The following is a 17076-nucleotide window of genomic DNA, read 5'->3' on the forward strand; positions in this document are numbered from 1 at the left end:
AAAGAAAATTGGAAGTTTGTCCAGAAATCAATACACGAATTGAGGGGTGGGTGTTTTTGAAGATCGAGAAAGAACATGAAAGATTAATATAGGATTTTGGAGGTGCGAAAGGTTGGCCTCGTGGAGGTTCAAACTGCACACAACCTTTGTGCCACGTATAAGTGGCCAAAACTGAAATTGGCTTCTCAAAATTTCCTTGAAAGTTCCGTTTCCAAAACTATTTTTTTAATTTTCTTGTCATTTTAAGAGGAAGAACTTTTGGAGAGAGAATCGTACTTTCCTAATATATTTTTATTCGCATTTTAAAATTTTAAAATCAAGACTGATATTAAAAAGGATAAAACTTTAAAAATACATTATTTCTCTTTCTGTGTTATAAACCCTTCATTTCTTTTCATGGTTAAGCTAAGTATAATCTCACTGAGGCTAAATTGATAATATATATATATATATATTCTTATCCCTAATAAATTTTAAAAAAATTCAAAAATATCATTCTCATATTTTAGGATTTCTTTTTTTTTTTCTTAAATACTCTTGAATTTTTTTTTAAGTGCCGTAAGCTTGAGAAATATCTGTCTCTGTTTTTTAGTTAAATATTAAGAAGAAAGAGATTGACGTGGCTTAGTCAGCATCTAAACTAATAAAAAAAATATATTTTTTATTCAACAAAAGTGGTCGATATTGATTTTCTAGTTAATAAATTATGCAGTTAAGCTATTTTAGTATAAAATTAACAAAGATAAATATAGATTTATTTGATTTTTGAGAACCAAACAAGTAAATATGATAAAAAAAAAAATATTTTTTTAGTCCCTACTAAATTTAGTTTTCACATTTTACTGCCTACATTTTGTCTCTTTACCTCAGTTTATTCTTTAATTTCTAATAGACTTTCCTCTTTATCTTTATAAATATATTTGCGAGGAATCAATCTTTTGTTGCATAAAAGAACAATAACGTAAAAAGAGTGAAAAAGGGAAAATCGAATTTCAAAAAATGTGGACGAAAAGGTGCATTGAATTCGTAAGGAAATTGGATGGCCATCCAGATTTGAATAAAGCCATATAATTATTATGGCTTCTCGGCCACCTGCTTTGTCATTCAATCACATACAATAATTGAATTAAGCTCTAGAAACAACTAAAGTTTCCTTTATTGAGTCGTTCTTGGTGGATTTCTATTCTACACTTTGCCTTTTCCTCTTTACCTTTTGGCATTGCAACCTCCAAAATCTTCATCACCAAACTCCTCAAATGATTTTATCACCAGGTAAACACCAAACATCAAGGTTTATAGAATTTCTTTAACAAATAACACCCATTACACATATAAATCAATCAGTTCATTTTCTGAACCTAATGAAAACAAAAATGGAAAATGATATGAGTTACTCAAAATTTGCTTACTTGTATCAGGAACAATAATACCCTTGAAGAAGAAGAAGAGACAGATCAAATCATTTCACTTCTTTCAACTTCTTTGTCTTTTTCACCTTCTTCCCACTGGATTCTTCATCTCCATTCTTCTTCTTCTTCTTCTTCATCTTCTTCTTCGATGTTTTCTCGACATTCAACTCACTTTGAAGCTCTTCCTTCGTTTTCTTTACTCTACTTCGTTTCTTACCCTTTTCGATATTCTCACTAACCTCATCAACATCGCTGTCCTGTTCATCTTCTTCTTCTGCAGATAGCTTTAAGCCGTTACTGTCCATATAACGAACTTCATGTATCCTGCCCTTTTTCTTGCCCAACTTCTTCTCCTTTTTGTTATTGACCTTTACAGGTGTAGGACTCTTACCTGCATCTGCTACTTCTTTGTTTGTTTCCTCTTCTTTACCCCTCACGGCCGCCTCAATCTTCATTTTCAACTCCGGCACTGTTTGGTAAAGTGGCAATGCAATAGATTCCAGGACCTTCAAATGAAATGATTGCACATTGCTCCATTTCTTAGGCACAATCTCTGCAATCCCATCAATGGCCGCAATCACATTATTCACGATCTCTTCAACTTCCATTGACGTCTTTGCCACTTTCACCACACTACAAGTCCCTCTCCTCAAATACAACAAACCCGACGAACAGCTCTTCTCGATCTGTTCTTTCCAATTCTTATGCCTCAAATTCAACGGCACTGGAATTTTTTTCTTCTTGAAAAAGTGCTTCCCCAACAGACTCGGCAGCATTGGAATAACCCGATCATCGGCGAAAAACATATCGTACGAATCGCAGAGCTTCCGTTTCGCTTCAAAGGGGCGGTAATCGGATTTAAGCTTCGACAGCTTGATGACCTTCGAAATCGGGATGTTTTCCGACTGGATTTTCTTCCTGGCGTCGTCTTTGGTAAGATTGGACTTGGTTCTATCGTCGATTATGAGGCAGAGTTCAGACGATTCAGAACGAAGAGGATGGGGAAGAGGGATTTTGTAAGGGTTTGTACGACCTTTTGGAGGGATTTTCTTGAGAGTAACGACGAGGTATAAAAAATCCTCCTGGTCCAGAAGTTGAGGCTTCTCTCGTTTGGAACTTCGCCATTGAAGGAGGGATTCGACGGCTTTCTCCGCCGTTTCCCGACGAACTCTGGAAGAGAGAGTATCAGAATCCGGCGAAGCCATGAGAAGAAGTTGAAGTTGGAGGGGTTTTAGGGTCAACGGAAATTTAGGGTTTTATTGAAAGAAAATTAGGGCTCTATATAATTTTATTGGGCTTTTGGTCCATGGGCTTTATTTTGTAGGGCTCTATATAATTTTATTGGGCTTTTGGTCCATGGGCTTTATTTTGGGCTACATTCTTTTTTGGGCTTTACAGCAAACCATAAATATTTATTTATAAAACTGTCCAAAATATTTACAATAATATATTAAAGGCCGATGGAAGCAGGAAAAGAGTGAGCAAATTACAGGTGTCCCTTGGTATAACACAAAAAGGCACGAGATACCACTTTAGAAAAGCTATAATTTTAACGTTGTGTTAAGGTTTATGGGCCAAGGGACAGTCTCAGATATACAATTTTTATGTGGTGTAGGCCTCTCAAAAGGTAATGAAAGCGTGCAAAGATTTAATTAGGCCAAACGGAGATTGGCCCTCAAGTGCAAAAGCAGAATGGAGCTTAATCACAAGACCCACCCAACGAGCAGGGACGAAAGTCAACCTTAGTGATCTAATGGTGTCGAGTAAAGAGTTGTTGCTCAACGGATAAAAGTTACTACAAGGTTAACAAGTTAATCTTCACCCAGGTATTTTTACAATTTATTTTACTAAAAAGGGTTTAAAATAATTAGAATGGGAACGGAGAAGGCCCCGTTCCCGCCCCTAGATATCTCTGGTTATGTATTGATTAAGAAATTTTTTATAAGAAAAATCATATATTAAAATTATGATATAAATTGGAAGGTGGTAGCTCGGCCAAGTTGCTCAATAAAAAGTTTTTTTTTTTTTTTTAAGAAAAAAAAAAACTAATATGTATTGCTTAGAAACCTATTTTCTATCAAAATTTTACCAACCATTTCATACCCAAAAAAAGATTATTTGTTTATTTTTTACATATCAATATGCAAGTTCCATTATAGATGAAAAATTAAAATAATGTCATATTTCTAAAATGACACAAATTAGTCTTTGAAAAATGGAGGAAAATGGGAACAAATTGTATAATAATAATAATTTTCATTCAAATGTAAAAGAAAGCTCATACAATAAATTAATATGTTCAATCAATTAAAATACTATATCTTAAAAAGAAAAAGATTCAAAGATCATTGAATATACCATATCATAATAGATATAAAATATTATTTAATTCATTTAAACATAATAAAATAATATTGCATTTTATATGATGGATGGCCACCATCTCCACCACACCCTCACACCAATAATCTTAAAAGTAATTTGCTCAAAACTTTATTAAGATTATTAAATGAGAAGTCACAAACTAAGGATTAAAAAAACCCACTTATAATCCAATTTGGATTATCCAATTAAAGCGGATTAAACCTTTGGTGGAGCACTTTGCAAAAAGCATATTATATAATTAATTTGTACCTAATTTCGATTGAATTAAATGTTTTTTTTAATCGTGTAAGAAATATATATTCCTCAAAAGTACGAGCGTTCAACGATTAAGTAACCACTATGGCTTAACCCTAGTTAAAAATGAACCATGTGACATAAATAATCAATAACACTAAAGTTGAAATAGATAAATATTTTATTTTTTAATTTATTTACGCCAAAAAGAAAATTCACTTTCTTGGAAAAATAGAAGGTGGATTTGTATTAAAGATTCCACTCATGCATTTATTTATTTATTTATTTATTTCTTATTTCATTATCCAATTTAGCCTTTTATATTCTTATTCCTCCATTTAGAAAAATAAATTAATTAAAGTTTATTCCGAATATATATATATATATATATATGAACGACAAATTGTTAACTAAAAAGGTTCACTTAACTCTGAGTTGCAAATAAAAAGCTCTGCAACTCTAAGAGTAAGTGCTTAAATTATTTCAATCGAATTGCCGCCGCAGTTCCGATCAAAATGCTGAAGTTGCCGCGGCGGAAACGCTCGCCGGCGGCAACGAATCAGGAGAACGCGAATGATGTAGCGACTATTGTGAATGACGAGACGGCGGCGGGGGCGAGAAAGGCGGTGGAAACGAAGGTGGTGCTCTGTGTTTCCGGCATGACTTGCTCTGCTTGCGCTGTTTCAGTAGAGAATTCCATCAAACATCTTCCAGGCATTCTCGATGCTGCTATCGATTTCTTGAACGATAGGGCTCAAATCCGCTATCTCCCCAATCTCATCGATGTAAGCCGATCTCTGTTTTACAGTTTTTGATCTTTGATTCTTACTCCATTAGAATACCTTTTTTCTAGGGTTTATCAACTTTGCTTTGAGAGATTACTGCATCCTTTTCGATTTTCGTCATTGATTTGAGGTTGAAACTAAGGCTAATTCTAGAAAAAAAGAAATTCAAAAATATAATTGTTGAATTGATTCAAGGTAATTTAGGAAATGATGATAAATGATGATAAGTTTATAATCTAGAAACACTGTCTCTACTAATACAAGCCATTTTTTAAAGTTCAAAATATTGATGGACAATATTATATCATTATAAATCAAATTTGATTTAAGCTCAGGATTAGGTATAATTTAATCTAAAAATTATTTAAAAAAATATGTAAAAAAATTTATTCACTAAAAATATATATCTCTATAAAATATTCTTTAATTTTACTTAAAAGTTCTCTTTGTACCATAATTTCTTTAAAATATTTTAATAAAGACGATTTAATGTGACATAAAACAACATTAAATTTGGATAACAAACTATTTTTTATTTAAAGATAGCTTTAAAATTTTACTAAAAAGATGAGATATTTTTTAATAATTTAACATTTTTTTTCCTTATAAATGGTTTTAGATTAACGTGAGTCATTTTGATATGGAATTTTTAGTTAGAATTAAGAAATGGTAAATTATATATATAAATTATGTATATTATGTTATTTTTCCACGTGTGCTTGGATTTTTTTTTTTTTTTTTTTTTTTTTTTTTTTTTTTTTGNTAAATTCATTTTAATATGTAAGTGAATTGTTTTTTTTAAATACAATTGCTCTTCGGAGAAAAATAGAAAATCAGAAGGAAAAAAGAAAAAATAATAACTTATGGAAAAGATAATGTTCTAACAAAATTGATTTTCAAAGTATCCTTAGAAAAAAAATTAATAATTAAAATTATGTATAGTATAGTTTATTTAGTAATTTTAGATGATCAAATGTGTGTGTTTTTTTTATTAAAAAAAAAAACTTAATAAATTAAAAATGTTTAGAAAGTTGGAAATTTGTTGTATGTATTTGTAACAGGAAGATTCAATAGTTAAAGCAATTGAAAATGCTGGATTTCAAGCTACAATATCGAAGGACAGCGCCGATCATCGATCGAGAGAAGTATGTCGAATCCGAGTAAATGGGATGGGCTGCAATTCTTGCTCTTCCATGGTAGAATCAGTTTTGGAAGAAATGTACGGCGTCCAAAAGACTCACATTGCTCTCTTCAATGGGGAAGCAGAAGTTCACTATGATCCAAAGGTCGTTAACTCCACTCAGTTCATTATAGCCATACAAGACATTGGCTTTGATGCCTTACTTATAACCATTGGCGAACACATTAGCAAGATTGAGCTCAAGATCGATGGCATGGATAACGGAAACTCATCGACAAAAGTTAAAGAATCGCTTGAATCGGTCGTTGGAATTGAAGATATCGATATCGACATGGGATTGACCAAAGTTACCATATCTTATAAGCCTGATATAACAGGACCAAGAACTTTCATTGAAGTGATCGAGTCGATCAAATCCGAGCATTTCAAGGCCACGATATATCCCGCAAATGTGGGACGAGAAAATCGTAAGGAGAAAGAAATTAAACAGCATTATAAGTACTTCTTATGGAGCTCAGCTCTTTCTGTTCCTGTTTTCTTAACATCCATGGTGTTTATGTATATACCTGGAATCAAGCAGATTTTGGATATCAAAGTAGTCAATATGATGAATGTTGGACATCTTATCAAGTGGAATTTGTCCACTCCTGTCCAGTTCATCATAGGTTCAAGATTCTACATTGGATCATACAAAGCATTGCGCCGTGGTTCTGCCAACATGGATGTATTGATCACTTTGGGAACAAATGCAGCTTATTTCTATTCTGTTTATATTGTTCTAAGAGCAGCTACTTCCCCTGCTTTCGATGGGACAGATTTCTTTGAGACTAGTTCAATGCTGATCACTTTCATTCTACTTGGTAAGTATTTGGAGATTTTAGCTAAAGGAAAGACCTCTGAGGCCATTGCTAAGCTTAAGCACTTGGCGCCGGAGACCGCAACGCTCTTGACTCTAGATGGCCATGGAAATGTGATCAGTGAAGTAGAAATCAGTAGTGAGCTGATTCAGAAGAATGATGTTATTAAGATTACGCCTGGTGCGAAAGTAGCTTCCGATGGCCTCGTCGTCTGGGGCGAAAGTCATGTCAATGAGAGTATGATCACCGGAGAAGCGAAACCGGTAGCGAAAAGGACAGGCGACAAGGTGATAGGAGGAACTATGAATGAGAATGGAGTGTTGCATATAAAGGCAACACATGTTGGATCAGAGAGTTCACTAGCGCAAATCGTTCGACTCGTTGAATCGTCTCAGTTGGCGAAAGCTCCTATTCAGAAACTTGCAGACCATATCTCCAAGTATTTTGTGCCTCTGGTTGGTGCTATCATTCCTATTTGTCTAGTGTTTTTTGTTTTGTGCTTGATTTTTGTTATCTCTAACAGTGTTTTCTGTGCACTTTTGCAGGTAATTTTGCTTTCTTTTCTCACTTGGATTGCCTGGTTTTTAGCTGGAAAGTTGCATTTGTATCCTAAGTCCTGGTTGCCTTCTTCAATGGACAGTTTTGAACTAGCTCTCCAATTTGGGATTTCTGTTATGGTCATAGCTTGCCCTTGTGCCCTTGGCCTCGCCACCCCGACCGCTGTGATGGTCGGGACCGGTGTCGGTGCATCTCAAGGTGTACTAATCAAAGGCGGCCAAGCTTTAGAATTTGCACATAAGGTACATACTTACACACATCGACATCAAGAACACACCCTTTCTTCAAATCTTCCCTATAATTCTTTTGGTCCAATGATGCCTTGCAGGCGAGCTGCATTGTGTTTGATAAGACAGGAACACTAACAATTGGCAAGCCAGTGGTTGTAAATGTAAAACTAATGGACACTATAGTACTTGAAGAACTGCTTGAACTCACTGCTGCTACTGAGGTTTGGTTTTGCAATCGAAAAAAGCTTCAAAATTTCAAAACTTTCGTAACTCAAATGGTTTTTTCCTTGATGTTTGTTGATCAGGTGAACAGTGAGCATCCGATAGCCAAGGCCATTGTTGAATATGCTAAGCAATTCAAGGAAGAACATAACCCCATTTGGCCAGAAGCTCAAGAGTTCATATCCATTCCTGGACATGGAGTGGAAGCCATTATAAGGAACAAGAAAGTTGTGGTTGGAAACAAGAGCTTGATGATGAACAATGGCATAGAAATTCTTGGGGAAACGGAGAGCTTCCTTGTCGACGCCGAAGGTATGGCGAAAACCGCGGTTTTGGTGGCTGTAGATCGAACGGTGTCGGGAGTTATCGTGGTGTCAGATCCATTGAAACCAGGAGCCAAAGAGGTGATCTCCATTCTCAAATCTTTGGAAGTAAAGAGCATAATGGTAACAGGTGACAATTGGGGGACTGCAAATTCCATTGCCAAAGAAGTTGGAATAGAAACGGTCATTGCAGAGGCCAAGCCTCAGCAGAAAGCAGAGGAAGTGAAGAATCTTCAGACGGCGGGGCACACGGTGGCAATGGTGGGAGACGGGATCAATGACTCGCCCGCCCTTGTAGCAGCCGATGTCGGGATGGCGATCGGAGCTGGCACGGACATTGCCATTGAGGCAGCAGACATTGTCCTTATGAAAAATGACTTGCAAGATGTTATAACTGCCATTCATCTTTCAAGGAGAACTTTTGCTAGAATTCGCCTCAATTACATTTGGGCTCTTGGTTATAATCTTCTTGCCATTCCGATCGCTGCAGGCGTCTTGTTCCCTTCAACACGGTTTCGGCTACCACCGTGGATCGCCGGAGCTGCCATGGCTGCTTCTTCTGTTAGTGTGGTATGCAGTTCTTTGATGTTGAAGAAGTACAAGAGACCAAAAAAGCTTGATGAAATTGATATTCAAATGAAAGGAATAATAGTTCAATGATGTGTACATTAGATTATAAAACGAATATTATCAAGATATTTATGAAATAAGAGTTTGAAATTCTCATTGAATTACAATTATTTCAAACAGCCACGTGGTAAGACTATACTGTCCCACGTGTCAAACGCGTCTCCTCGAAATTTGAACAGGCTTGTGGGCCCAGCTACCGCTATATATAATCAGGCCCATTTGTTCATCTACTCCCATCCTTCATGTTCGCTGCTTCAATACGCCATCTTCTCAGAAGAAATTTCTCCAGCGTTCGATCTGTATCTTCATCTTTGGTTTTCGATAACCGAATCTTGCCCGATTCGAAGCAAACCCTATTGCATAGTACGCAGTGTTCTTCCCTAACTCGTTTCGTTTCACCGATTAATTCAGGTTCTTCGCGTCTCGGCTTGTTTTCGATTCGGTTGGATCATACTATGGCTACCCCGTCCCAGACTTCAGTCCATGACTTCACCGTTAAGGTTGGATTTCTTGTGCCTTTTTCATGTTTCCATGAGTTTGTTTTGTTTGTAGATCGTGTCTGATTTTGAATCATGAAAATTTGGAATTTAGGGGAAATGGTTTTATTCTTTCTTGATTTTTTTAGAGAGTACTCTTAATCAAACTTTCGAATAATTTCTTCTTCTTTTGAGAGAATTGTGCATGTACGGTATCATTTAGTATGCAGCTTGTTATGAGAAAGTGTTCATTTCTGTTTATGATTCTCCATTGGATCTATAATTAAGTTGGGGGACTCCGTTTCTTTTTTATTTGCTTCCTGGGCATGTTATTAATTTGTTGGCTTGTTTTAAAACTCGTATGAACTGCTTGTGAATGGTGCCATATTTCACTTCAACGGTATCTGCCTCTGTTTACAGGATGCTAGAGGAAATGATGTTGACCTCAGCATTTACAAAGGAAAGGTCCTCTTGATTGTCAATGTTGCCTCCCAATGGTAATGTACACAGTTATTTCTAATTCCTCTGCCGCAAAAACATTAGAGATCTTACAATTTTGTTTTTAAAGTTTTTGAGCCGATCTTCCCTCTTTGATAATGAAATTTCGTTCAAGTATCTGAGTTGATGATATTGTGTCATGTCGGTTGCCTGCTATTGTTCATAACTTAAGCTATCTGTGTAGTCAAAATGGTAGAATTATGACTTCCGAGTGCATTTATAATCATGAGAATGAACAGTCCGTTATATTTTCGAAGAGAAAAATCTCTCTAACCTTGATTTATAGAATTATGTCCATGTTAGATTCCAATAATTGAACTATTATTTTATAGTTTAGGAAATGCATAATAGTCAGTTTTTGATTCACTGCAGTGGCTTGACTAATTCGAATTACACTGAACTGAGTCAACTATATGAAAAATATAAGGGCCAAGGTTTGTTCTAAACATCCTTCTATTCTTCTTCTCTTCAGCTTCGATTCATCCATCAAGTTCATATTTATTATTTACACTGGTTTCCTATTTACAGGACTTGAGATTCTTGCATTTCCCTGCAACCAATTTGGAAGCCAGGAGCCAGGAACCAACGAAGAGATTGTGCAGTTTGCTTGCACTCGTTTCAAGGCTGAGTACCCTATTTTTGACAAGGTTAGATTTATGCTGAAGGCTTGCTTATTTATTATACACTTTTGAGACTATAGAACTGCCAAGCTAAGCATTTCCAAGCTCAATTTCTTGTTCGTATAGGTGGACGTGAATGGAAACGATGCCGCTCCTCTGTACAAGTTCTTGAAGTCGAGCAAAGGCGGGCTCTTCGGAGATGCTGTTAAGTGGAACTTCTCCAAGTTCTTGGTGGACAAAGATGGGCACGTAGTTGATCGTTACGCCCCAACAACTTCCCCCCTCAGCATTGAGGTAAATCCAATAGTTCTTCGTAAATCGAACTTTATACACACACACATATATATCTGTCAATCGTAAATCTAATTAAATCTAAACTTGAGTGTAGCTTACCGGGTTAAAAGGGTTAAAAGGGGGAGGTAATAATTGCAATTAGTTATGTCAAAATTTGAACTGGGGTATGGCTGTGTTTTTGCAGAAGGATGTGAAGAAGCTGTTGGGAGTTGCTTAGAAAACATCTGAAGGCTGTGTTTCTTTGTGTTTTGATTAGAAACTTGAATAAAGCTGCTGTGTATTTGCTCTGATTTGTATGTGCTTTCTGAATCTTCCATGTACTTAGGAGACTGTAAGTTGAGAATTATGTAATAAGTTTCTTAAGCTTTAATGTAACTGTTCACACTTTGTCTGGGGACATTGATCCCAACCAAACGTAGCTGTTCTTATGTTGGGTTTTGCTCAAATGTAATTTCTTCGAAAAAGAAAATTGATTACATTAATATCACCACAGGATTTATCTAAAACTGCTTTATCCTGAATATTTTATTTATTTATATCGTTGTTTACAGGAAACCTCTCTTTGAAGGCTAAAATTTAAAAATATCTTTTGTTCTAAAATGAATTTTTATTTTATTTAAAAACATATTTTATTCTAACACATCGTTTGTTCTAATTTGTATTTTATTACATTTAATTACATGCTTTCTTGATTATTAGATATTATAATGTTAATCAGCTAAATAAATTGTATTTATTATTACATTTAATTAGATGCTTTCTTGTTCTAATTTGTATTTATTACATTTAATTATAGGAAGATCAAAATTTGTTTGAAATAATTTGTGACGAGCTAAAAAAATTGATAAAGTTGCATACATAATTGAGGCTAAATTGGTAATCTGATTTTTTTTTTTTATTTAATTTGGAGAACTTTGTGAGACATTTATTATAAAAGGCAAGCTTCATGCTTGCTATTAGTTTATATAAACTGCTAAATAATATATTATGGTCCGTTTTTCTAATTAATAACACTAAACTCATAATTAAAAGTTCAGTGATAAGAAATTCAATTTTAAAAATTAATACTTAAGAGATTAATTCACGAATGAGAAGCTAAAGTATCCATTTAGCCTATTTTATTTTGTTTTTTCTTTTTTAATTTTAAATTACCGTTGACTAGAAAAAAAAATAATAATCACCGACTAAATTAACGTTTTTTTAATCTTGATTCTAATTTAAATTCCAGCTTATAATCAGTTCACTCTTCCATAATCGTTAATTCTTTGCTTTCGATTGAAGCTCTGCTCTGTTGCTCGCTGAACTTCATCTTTGATCTTACCATGGCGACCCAATCATCAAACCACCCAGAATCCATTTACGACTTCACTGTGAAGGTTTATTCTCGTTCTTTAACTCCACGTTCATGTGTTTTCCGCCGTTTTCCCCTCACTTTCTGTGCTTATTGTTGCAATACTCGGAGTGAAGTTCACTCGTATTTCCATACGAATCGGTGGCTATTCAAATTAACGGTTGTCTAAACTTATCTGTTGCAAAAAGCAATGGTGTTTTGAGTTTCTTTGCGAGCTTATACTTACAAACGACGGGTGGGCATTAGGGACTTGTTTTACCCCAATTCTGATGTTTCATTAGATTAACGAAGAATTGAGGGATCGAGGCAAAATTTGGCAAAACGGAGGTCTCAATTTGTGGATCTTCGTTCTGTATGAATGAAAGGGGTCTTGTTACACTGAATGCATCTTTTTGAATCGGATGTTATATTGTTTGTGTTCTATTCATAGGAAACACTTTACTGCTTTTGATATTGGCATGAATTTCAGAAACATTTTTGTGGTCTTGTTTGCAGGATGCACAGGGAAATGATGTCAACCTTAGCATATACAAGGGTAAAGTTCTACTCATTGTCAATGTTGCTTCGAAATGGTACTCTCTATCTCTTTTACTCTCGATATCTGCATCTGTTTGAGCTTTAGTTTGAAACAATTATTTTGGTCTTACATTGGGTATTACAAAGAGAAATAGTTTAACATCAATGTGGGTTGGGTCCTATTATTTACCACTTCTCCCTGAGAGTGTTCTTGATTTTCTTTTTTGTCCCTCGCAACAGTGGGATGACAAATTCGAATTATGTGGAGTTGAACCAACTATACGAGAAATACAGGGAACAAGGTTTGCCCTTATCACCCTCTTCTTGAATTATCGCTTACTTAGTATGTTCTTGTTGCTTTTGTTTTTGTTTCTTCTATTGAATAATTCTCTCTGTTGAATCCTATTCCCTTTCTTATTACTGTTTAGATGAGAAGAAAACTGGTAAGTGTGGGTATAGAATGTCTATTATAACTCTCTTTCCATCCTAGCCCATTTCTAGCAAATATTTTCTTCTCAAAGTTTTAAAACGTGTTTGTTAGGGAAAGGTTTACACACCCTTATAAAGAGTGCTTTGTTCTCCTCCCCAACTGATGTGGGATCTCACAATCCATCCCCCTTTGGAGTCCAGCGTTCTTGCTTGCACTCGTTCCCTTATCTAATCGATGTAGGATCCATCCATCCCCAGGCCCAACATCCTTGTTGGCACACCGCCTCGTGTCCACCTCCCTTTGGGGCTCAGCCTCCTCGCTGGCACATCGCTTGGTGTCTGGCTCTGATACCATTTGTAACAGTCCAACCCACCGCTAACAGATATTGTCATCTTTGGGCTTTCCCTTTCGGGCTTCCCCTTAAGATTTTAAAAACGCGTCTACTAGGGAGAGGTTTCCACACCCTTATAAAGAGTGTTTCGTTCTCCTCCCCGACCGATGTGGGATCTCACAGCTACCAACAGGTTTCTACATTCTTACAAAGAATGATTCGTTCTACTCTCCAACCGATGTGAGATCTCACAGCTATCAACATAATACATTACTACCTTGTCTTTAGCATTGGAATAGCTGGCCTTATGTGGAGTATTTCCATTTCTAGCAAGAATGATGGCTTCTAGTACCGTAGCTTAGTTTTCTTTTTGGTTGAGGATATTGCAGGTTTGGAAATACTGGCATTTCCATGTAATCAGTTTGGCGACGAGGAACCGGGAAGCAACGATGAGATCAAAGATTTTGTTTGCAGTCGTTTCAAATCAGAATTTCCAATTTTTGACAAGGCAAGTAGAATATTACTGGGAAAACTTTATGTTACTATAGAAGTATGAATTCATCCTATTTTCTTTGTATTAGATTGAAGTAAATGGAAGCAATTCTGCTCCACTCTACAAGTTCTTGAAATTGGGCAAATGGGGGATATTTGGGGACGATATTCAGTGGAATTTTGCCAAGTTTCTGATCAACAAGGATGGCCAAGTAGTTGATCGTTATTACCCCACAACATCACCTCTCAGCATTGAGGTAAACCTGCAACTGACAACTTTCTTTACATCAGAAAGTCTTAGATTTTATCAGACAGGAGAATCGTTATAACTTTTGCCTCTTGATTCTGCTGCAGCATGATGTCAAGAAGCTGTTGGGTATCTCATGAGCTCTGAATCATACCACTTGCACGTCCGTATCATCAGAATGCTGCTCGATGGAGATGATCTGTGATATCTGTAATTGTCCCCGTGGATACTCATAACAGGTCTTGCGCTTGTTACTATATTGATGATTTTTTAGTTAAAAACTTTTAGTAATGGTTGGAATGTCTGCAATTCCTGGATTTATGATATGTATTATTGAAGATCATACATGATTGGCCTGTAGTCTATAGAATTTCAGATAAACATATTGAATGGATCAAAGTACAAATAGTTGAACAAATTCTAATTCCTATTCCATTCCAGTTTTGATTCTAACCAACACCACCATAATTCTTTTCATCTCAAGTAGAAGCCCTTGAAAAGGAAATTGAAATGAGAAACTCTGATATATAACTTAAAATTACATCTTAGAACACTACATAATATCCTATGGCTCCCTAAAATTTTCATTAGATGGAAAATTTCTGCTCAAAGACAAACATGCTTCTTCCTCCTGCTACAGCTGCCCTGAAATATTACCCTCCAAAAACCAGAAACTCTGTCCAATAAAATCAACATTGACTTGAGAAACTCGAAATGAAGCCTCTTGCTACATACCATGTTAGCATCGAATCTGTTAACCGCTGCGAAAGGAAGTCTTTGACACAATGAAAGGTAGTCCTCACAAGGTTTGGTTCATTTACAACAACACATATGTACAAAATGAACATGTGTCTGTTGCAATATTTCATCATCCTCGTGTCAAATCGATTCCAGTATGAGGGTTTCTCACATCGACTGAACGGGAACCAGGCCAAACACCAATTGCAGAAGGATTGTATGTTTGAGCAGATGGGGCACTCGACGGCGAAACCAAATTATCATGATGATCATTTTCGGAACCGTCATTGCTTCTCAGACCAGCGACCTGCTTATTCTTGATCTTTGCACCATAAACAAAGCTACAAGCAACTACCTGCAAGAGAATAAGTTTGATAATTAAATAACTTGAGGCTTCACCATGATATGGATTTTGCAGATGCAAATTATTATCGAGCCAAAATTATAGCAACATGTAATCTAGTTCACTGGCAAGGCCATGTTGCCTTGATAATTCAATGGGATGTACCTGAACAGGGCCAGCCGCTGTAAGAACGGCAACTCCACCACCAATGACATGACCATCAGGACTAGAGAGGGAAACACTAATACCGCCCGTCCTATTTCGAGGACCACCATCTTCAGCCACCAAGTAAGAACCAGACAAACACAATATCTGGAAATGACCCTGCAAACCCAAACATGTTTCATAACAAGGAAAATAACATTGCTGCATCATCTTAATTATTGTTAGCTAATGACATTGAGAGGAACATCACCGTTAGCCAACAAAATGGCAGTTATTGTTTACATTGAAATAATACATAATCACTCCCACTCTGGCACCAAGAAGTAATCACTCCACATAACGAAACAAAACGACATGGATGACCAACTCAATGAATCCACCACTGTGCCAGAACCTGCTAAAACTAAATTGAGTATGAATTCACCACATTCCCTTATTTTTGTTCACTATTCGACCACAGTCATAGTCCAACGTGATTGTACTTGTTAGAAAATGGCAAATTAATGGAACCACCGAGAGCAAAATTCAGATCCTATGCGTATGGTCAAGCAGAAATTGCAATTACTCTACATTATTCTATGGGAGTTTTTTGGTCCTACTGTAGTTGATGACAGTATTCCTATTGATGATAGAAAAGAATTTCAAAGTTGGAAACAAAATGAGACAAAAAGGCAGTCCAAAGTCATCTTTTTGTAAGAAACAACAATTCATTAATAGGGACGACACATCGCAGAAAAGAATTATGCAGACCTACGAAAAAACTGCAAGATTCATATATTGTTGAATAGAGGCATCAAAGTGATGTGATTTATCGTGAAGAGAATAAGTAAAATCAAATAAAATAAGTCTTAAACCTCATATGTGACGCTCACGCCAGTAGATGCAGGCTGACGTAGTGTAATAGAAGAAACGGTACCATTGCCCGACATGATGCAAACAGCCCTTGGCCTCTGCTGTGCAAACGACAATACTTTATCTACAATATCCTGGAAACAAAGATACTAATTCAAATGCTTAATCTCCTTCCTTTTTTCTTGGAATGGGGAGTGGGAGAGAATGGAAATTTAACATGCTGTGTTCCCCGCCTGTAAATATTGCAACCTAAAGAAACGAAGGTAATGAAAATAAGGTTTTCCTTTTACATGGCAGAATAACTATTTTCAGCTACTTTCATGGCTGCATATTTCAAGGAACTCAAATTAATATCTAATAAAGAAACACTTGAAGCTACGCCATTACGGATCAGATCTAATTCCACAGGATCATATTTACAAAAGAACTGTTCTGAAAAGGGCTATAACTGAACACATAATGCACTTGAAAATAGTTGTTTTTAGTATTAAAAGGTTATAGCATACTTCTCCAGCTCCAACGTGAATGACATGTGGAGCAAAAGCTAGTCCAGCTGAATTGTTCATCCACTCACCTGAGAGAAAACGAGTAGGAGTGAATAATCATGGCCATAGCCTTCTCTGACATGTTTAAGAGACAATATAAACCTTTTGGCAAACTAAAAATGAACAGTACATGATGACTTGCATTAAACAATGGCCAAGCTGGACAGGTAGAATGCTTAACTAGTTGAACAAGCATGCACATTGAAACTAAATCAGAAAACTCAGTAAAATCTACCAAGGAGAGCTAATTGTTGTTTCCTTCCAGAACCAGGTGGCCGCCCTCTTCGTTGTCTCGGGGTTGAGGAATTCGACCCTGGAGTGAGCTTAGAACCAGCAGACATGGGAGACAGACCCAATGAGACCGGCCCATCCGGAGCATATTTCCTTGGCCTCCCCCTCTTTTT

At 36.1% G+C, this 17076-nt stretch overlaps 5 protein-coding genes across 6 annotated transcripts; 3 read left to right on the plus strand and 2 right to left on the minus strand.

The window, feature by feature from the left end:
* Positions 1 to 1240: 1240 nt before the first annotated feature.
* Positions 1241 to 2738, minus strand: LOC111785469 (ribosomal L1 domain-containing protein 1-like). Its single transcript, XM_023665862.1, has one exon. The coding sequence runs from the start codon at positions 2612 to 2614 to the stop codon at positions 1460 to 1462; it is 1155 nt and encodes a 384-aa protein (XP_023521630.1). The 5' UTR covers positions 2615 to 2738; the 3' UTR covers positions 1241 to 1459.
* Positions 2739 to 4495: 1757 nt separating this feature from the next.
* On the plus strand, positions 4496 to 8875 carry LOC111785471 (probable copper-transporting ATPase HMA5). Its single transcript, XM_023665864.1, has 5 exons — positions 4496 to 4813; positions 5875 to 7266; positions 7357 to 7611; positions 7698 to 7820; positions 7905 to 8875. The coding sequence occupies exons 1-5, from the start codon at positions 4544 to 4546 to the stop codon at positions 8802 to 8804; spliced, it is 2940 nt and encodes a 979-aa protein (XP_023521632.1). The 5' UTR covers positions 4496 to 4543; the 3' UTR covers positions 8805 to 8875.
* Positions 8876 to 8998: 123 nt separating this feature from the next.
* On the plus strand, positions 8999 to 11149 carry LOC111785472 (probable phospholipid hydroperoxide glutathione peroxidase). 2 transcript variants are annotated; one of them, XM_023665866.1, is made up of 7 exons: positions 9002 to 9064; positions 9186 to 9274; positions 9671 to 9747; positions 10121 to 10182; positions 10277 to 10395; positions 10495 to 10662; positions 10847 to 11149. In XM_023665866.1, the coding sequence occupies exons 2-7, from the start codon at positions 9230 to 9232 to the stop codon at positions 10877 to 10879; spliced, it is 504 nt and encodes a 167-aa protein (XP_023521634.1). In that variant the 5' UTR covers positions 9002 to 9064; positions 9186 to 9229; the 3' UTR covers positions 10880 to 11149. The 2 variants fall into 2 exon arrangements, with proteins under 2 accessions (XP_023521633.1, XP_023521634.1); XM_023665865.1 differs by having other exon boundaries at positions 8999 to 9274.
* A 732-nt stretch (positions 11150 to 11881) lies between these two features.
* On the plus strand, positions 11882 to 14410 carry LOC111785474 (probable glutathione peroxidase 8). Its single transcript, XM_023665868.1, has 6 exons — positions 11882 to 12038; positions 12509 to 12585; positions 12770 to 12831; positions 13680 to 13798; positions 13872 to 14039; positions 14137 to 14410. The coding sequence occupies exons 1-6, from the start codon at positions 11985 to 11987 to the stop codon at positions 14167 to 14169; spliced, it is 513 nt and encodes a 170-aa protein (XP_023521636.1). The 5' UTR covers positions 11882 to 11984; the 3' UTR covers positions 14170 to 14410.
* A 28-nt stretch (positions 14411 to 14438) lies between these two features.
* On the minus strand, positions 14439 to 17070 carry LOC111785473 (AT-hook motif nuclear-localized protein 5-like). Its single transcript, XM_023665867.1, has 5 exons — positions 16908 to 17070; positions 16634 to 16701; positions 16130 to 16261; positions 15276 to 15434; positions 14439 to 15122 (listed from the first exon to the last, which is right to left on the minus strand). Exons 1-5 carry the CDS (start codon positions 17011 to 17013, stop codon positions 14898 to 14900), a joined length of 690 nt encoding a protein of 229 aa, XP_023521635.1. The 5' UTR covers positions 17014 to 17070; the 3' UTR covers positions 14439 to 14897.
* Between the last annotated feature and the right edge of the window lie 6 nt (positions 17071 to 17076).

This window comes from Cucurbita pepo, unplaced genomic scaffold (assembly GCF_002806865.2).
Source record: "Cucurbita pepo subsp. pepo cultivar mu-cu-16 unplaced genomic scaffold, ASM280686v2 Cp4.1_scaffold000500, whole genome shotgun sequence".
Lineage (NCBI taxonomy): Eukaryota > Viridiplantae > Streptophyta > Magnoliopsida > Cucurbitales > Cucurbitaceae > Cucurbita > Cucurbita pepo.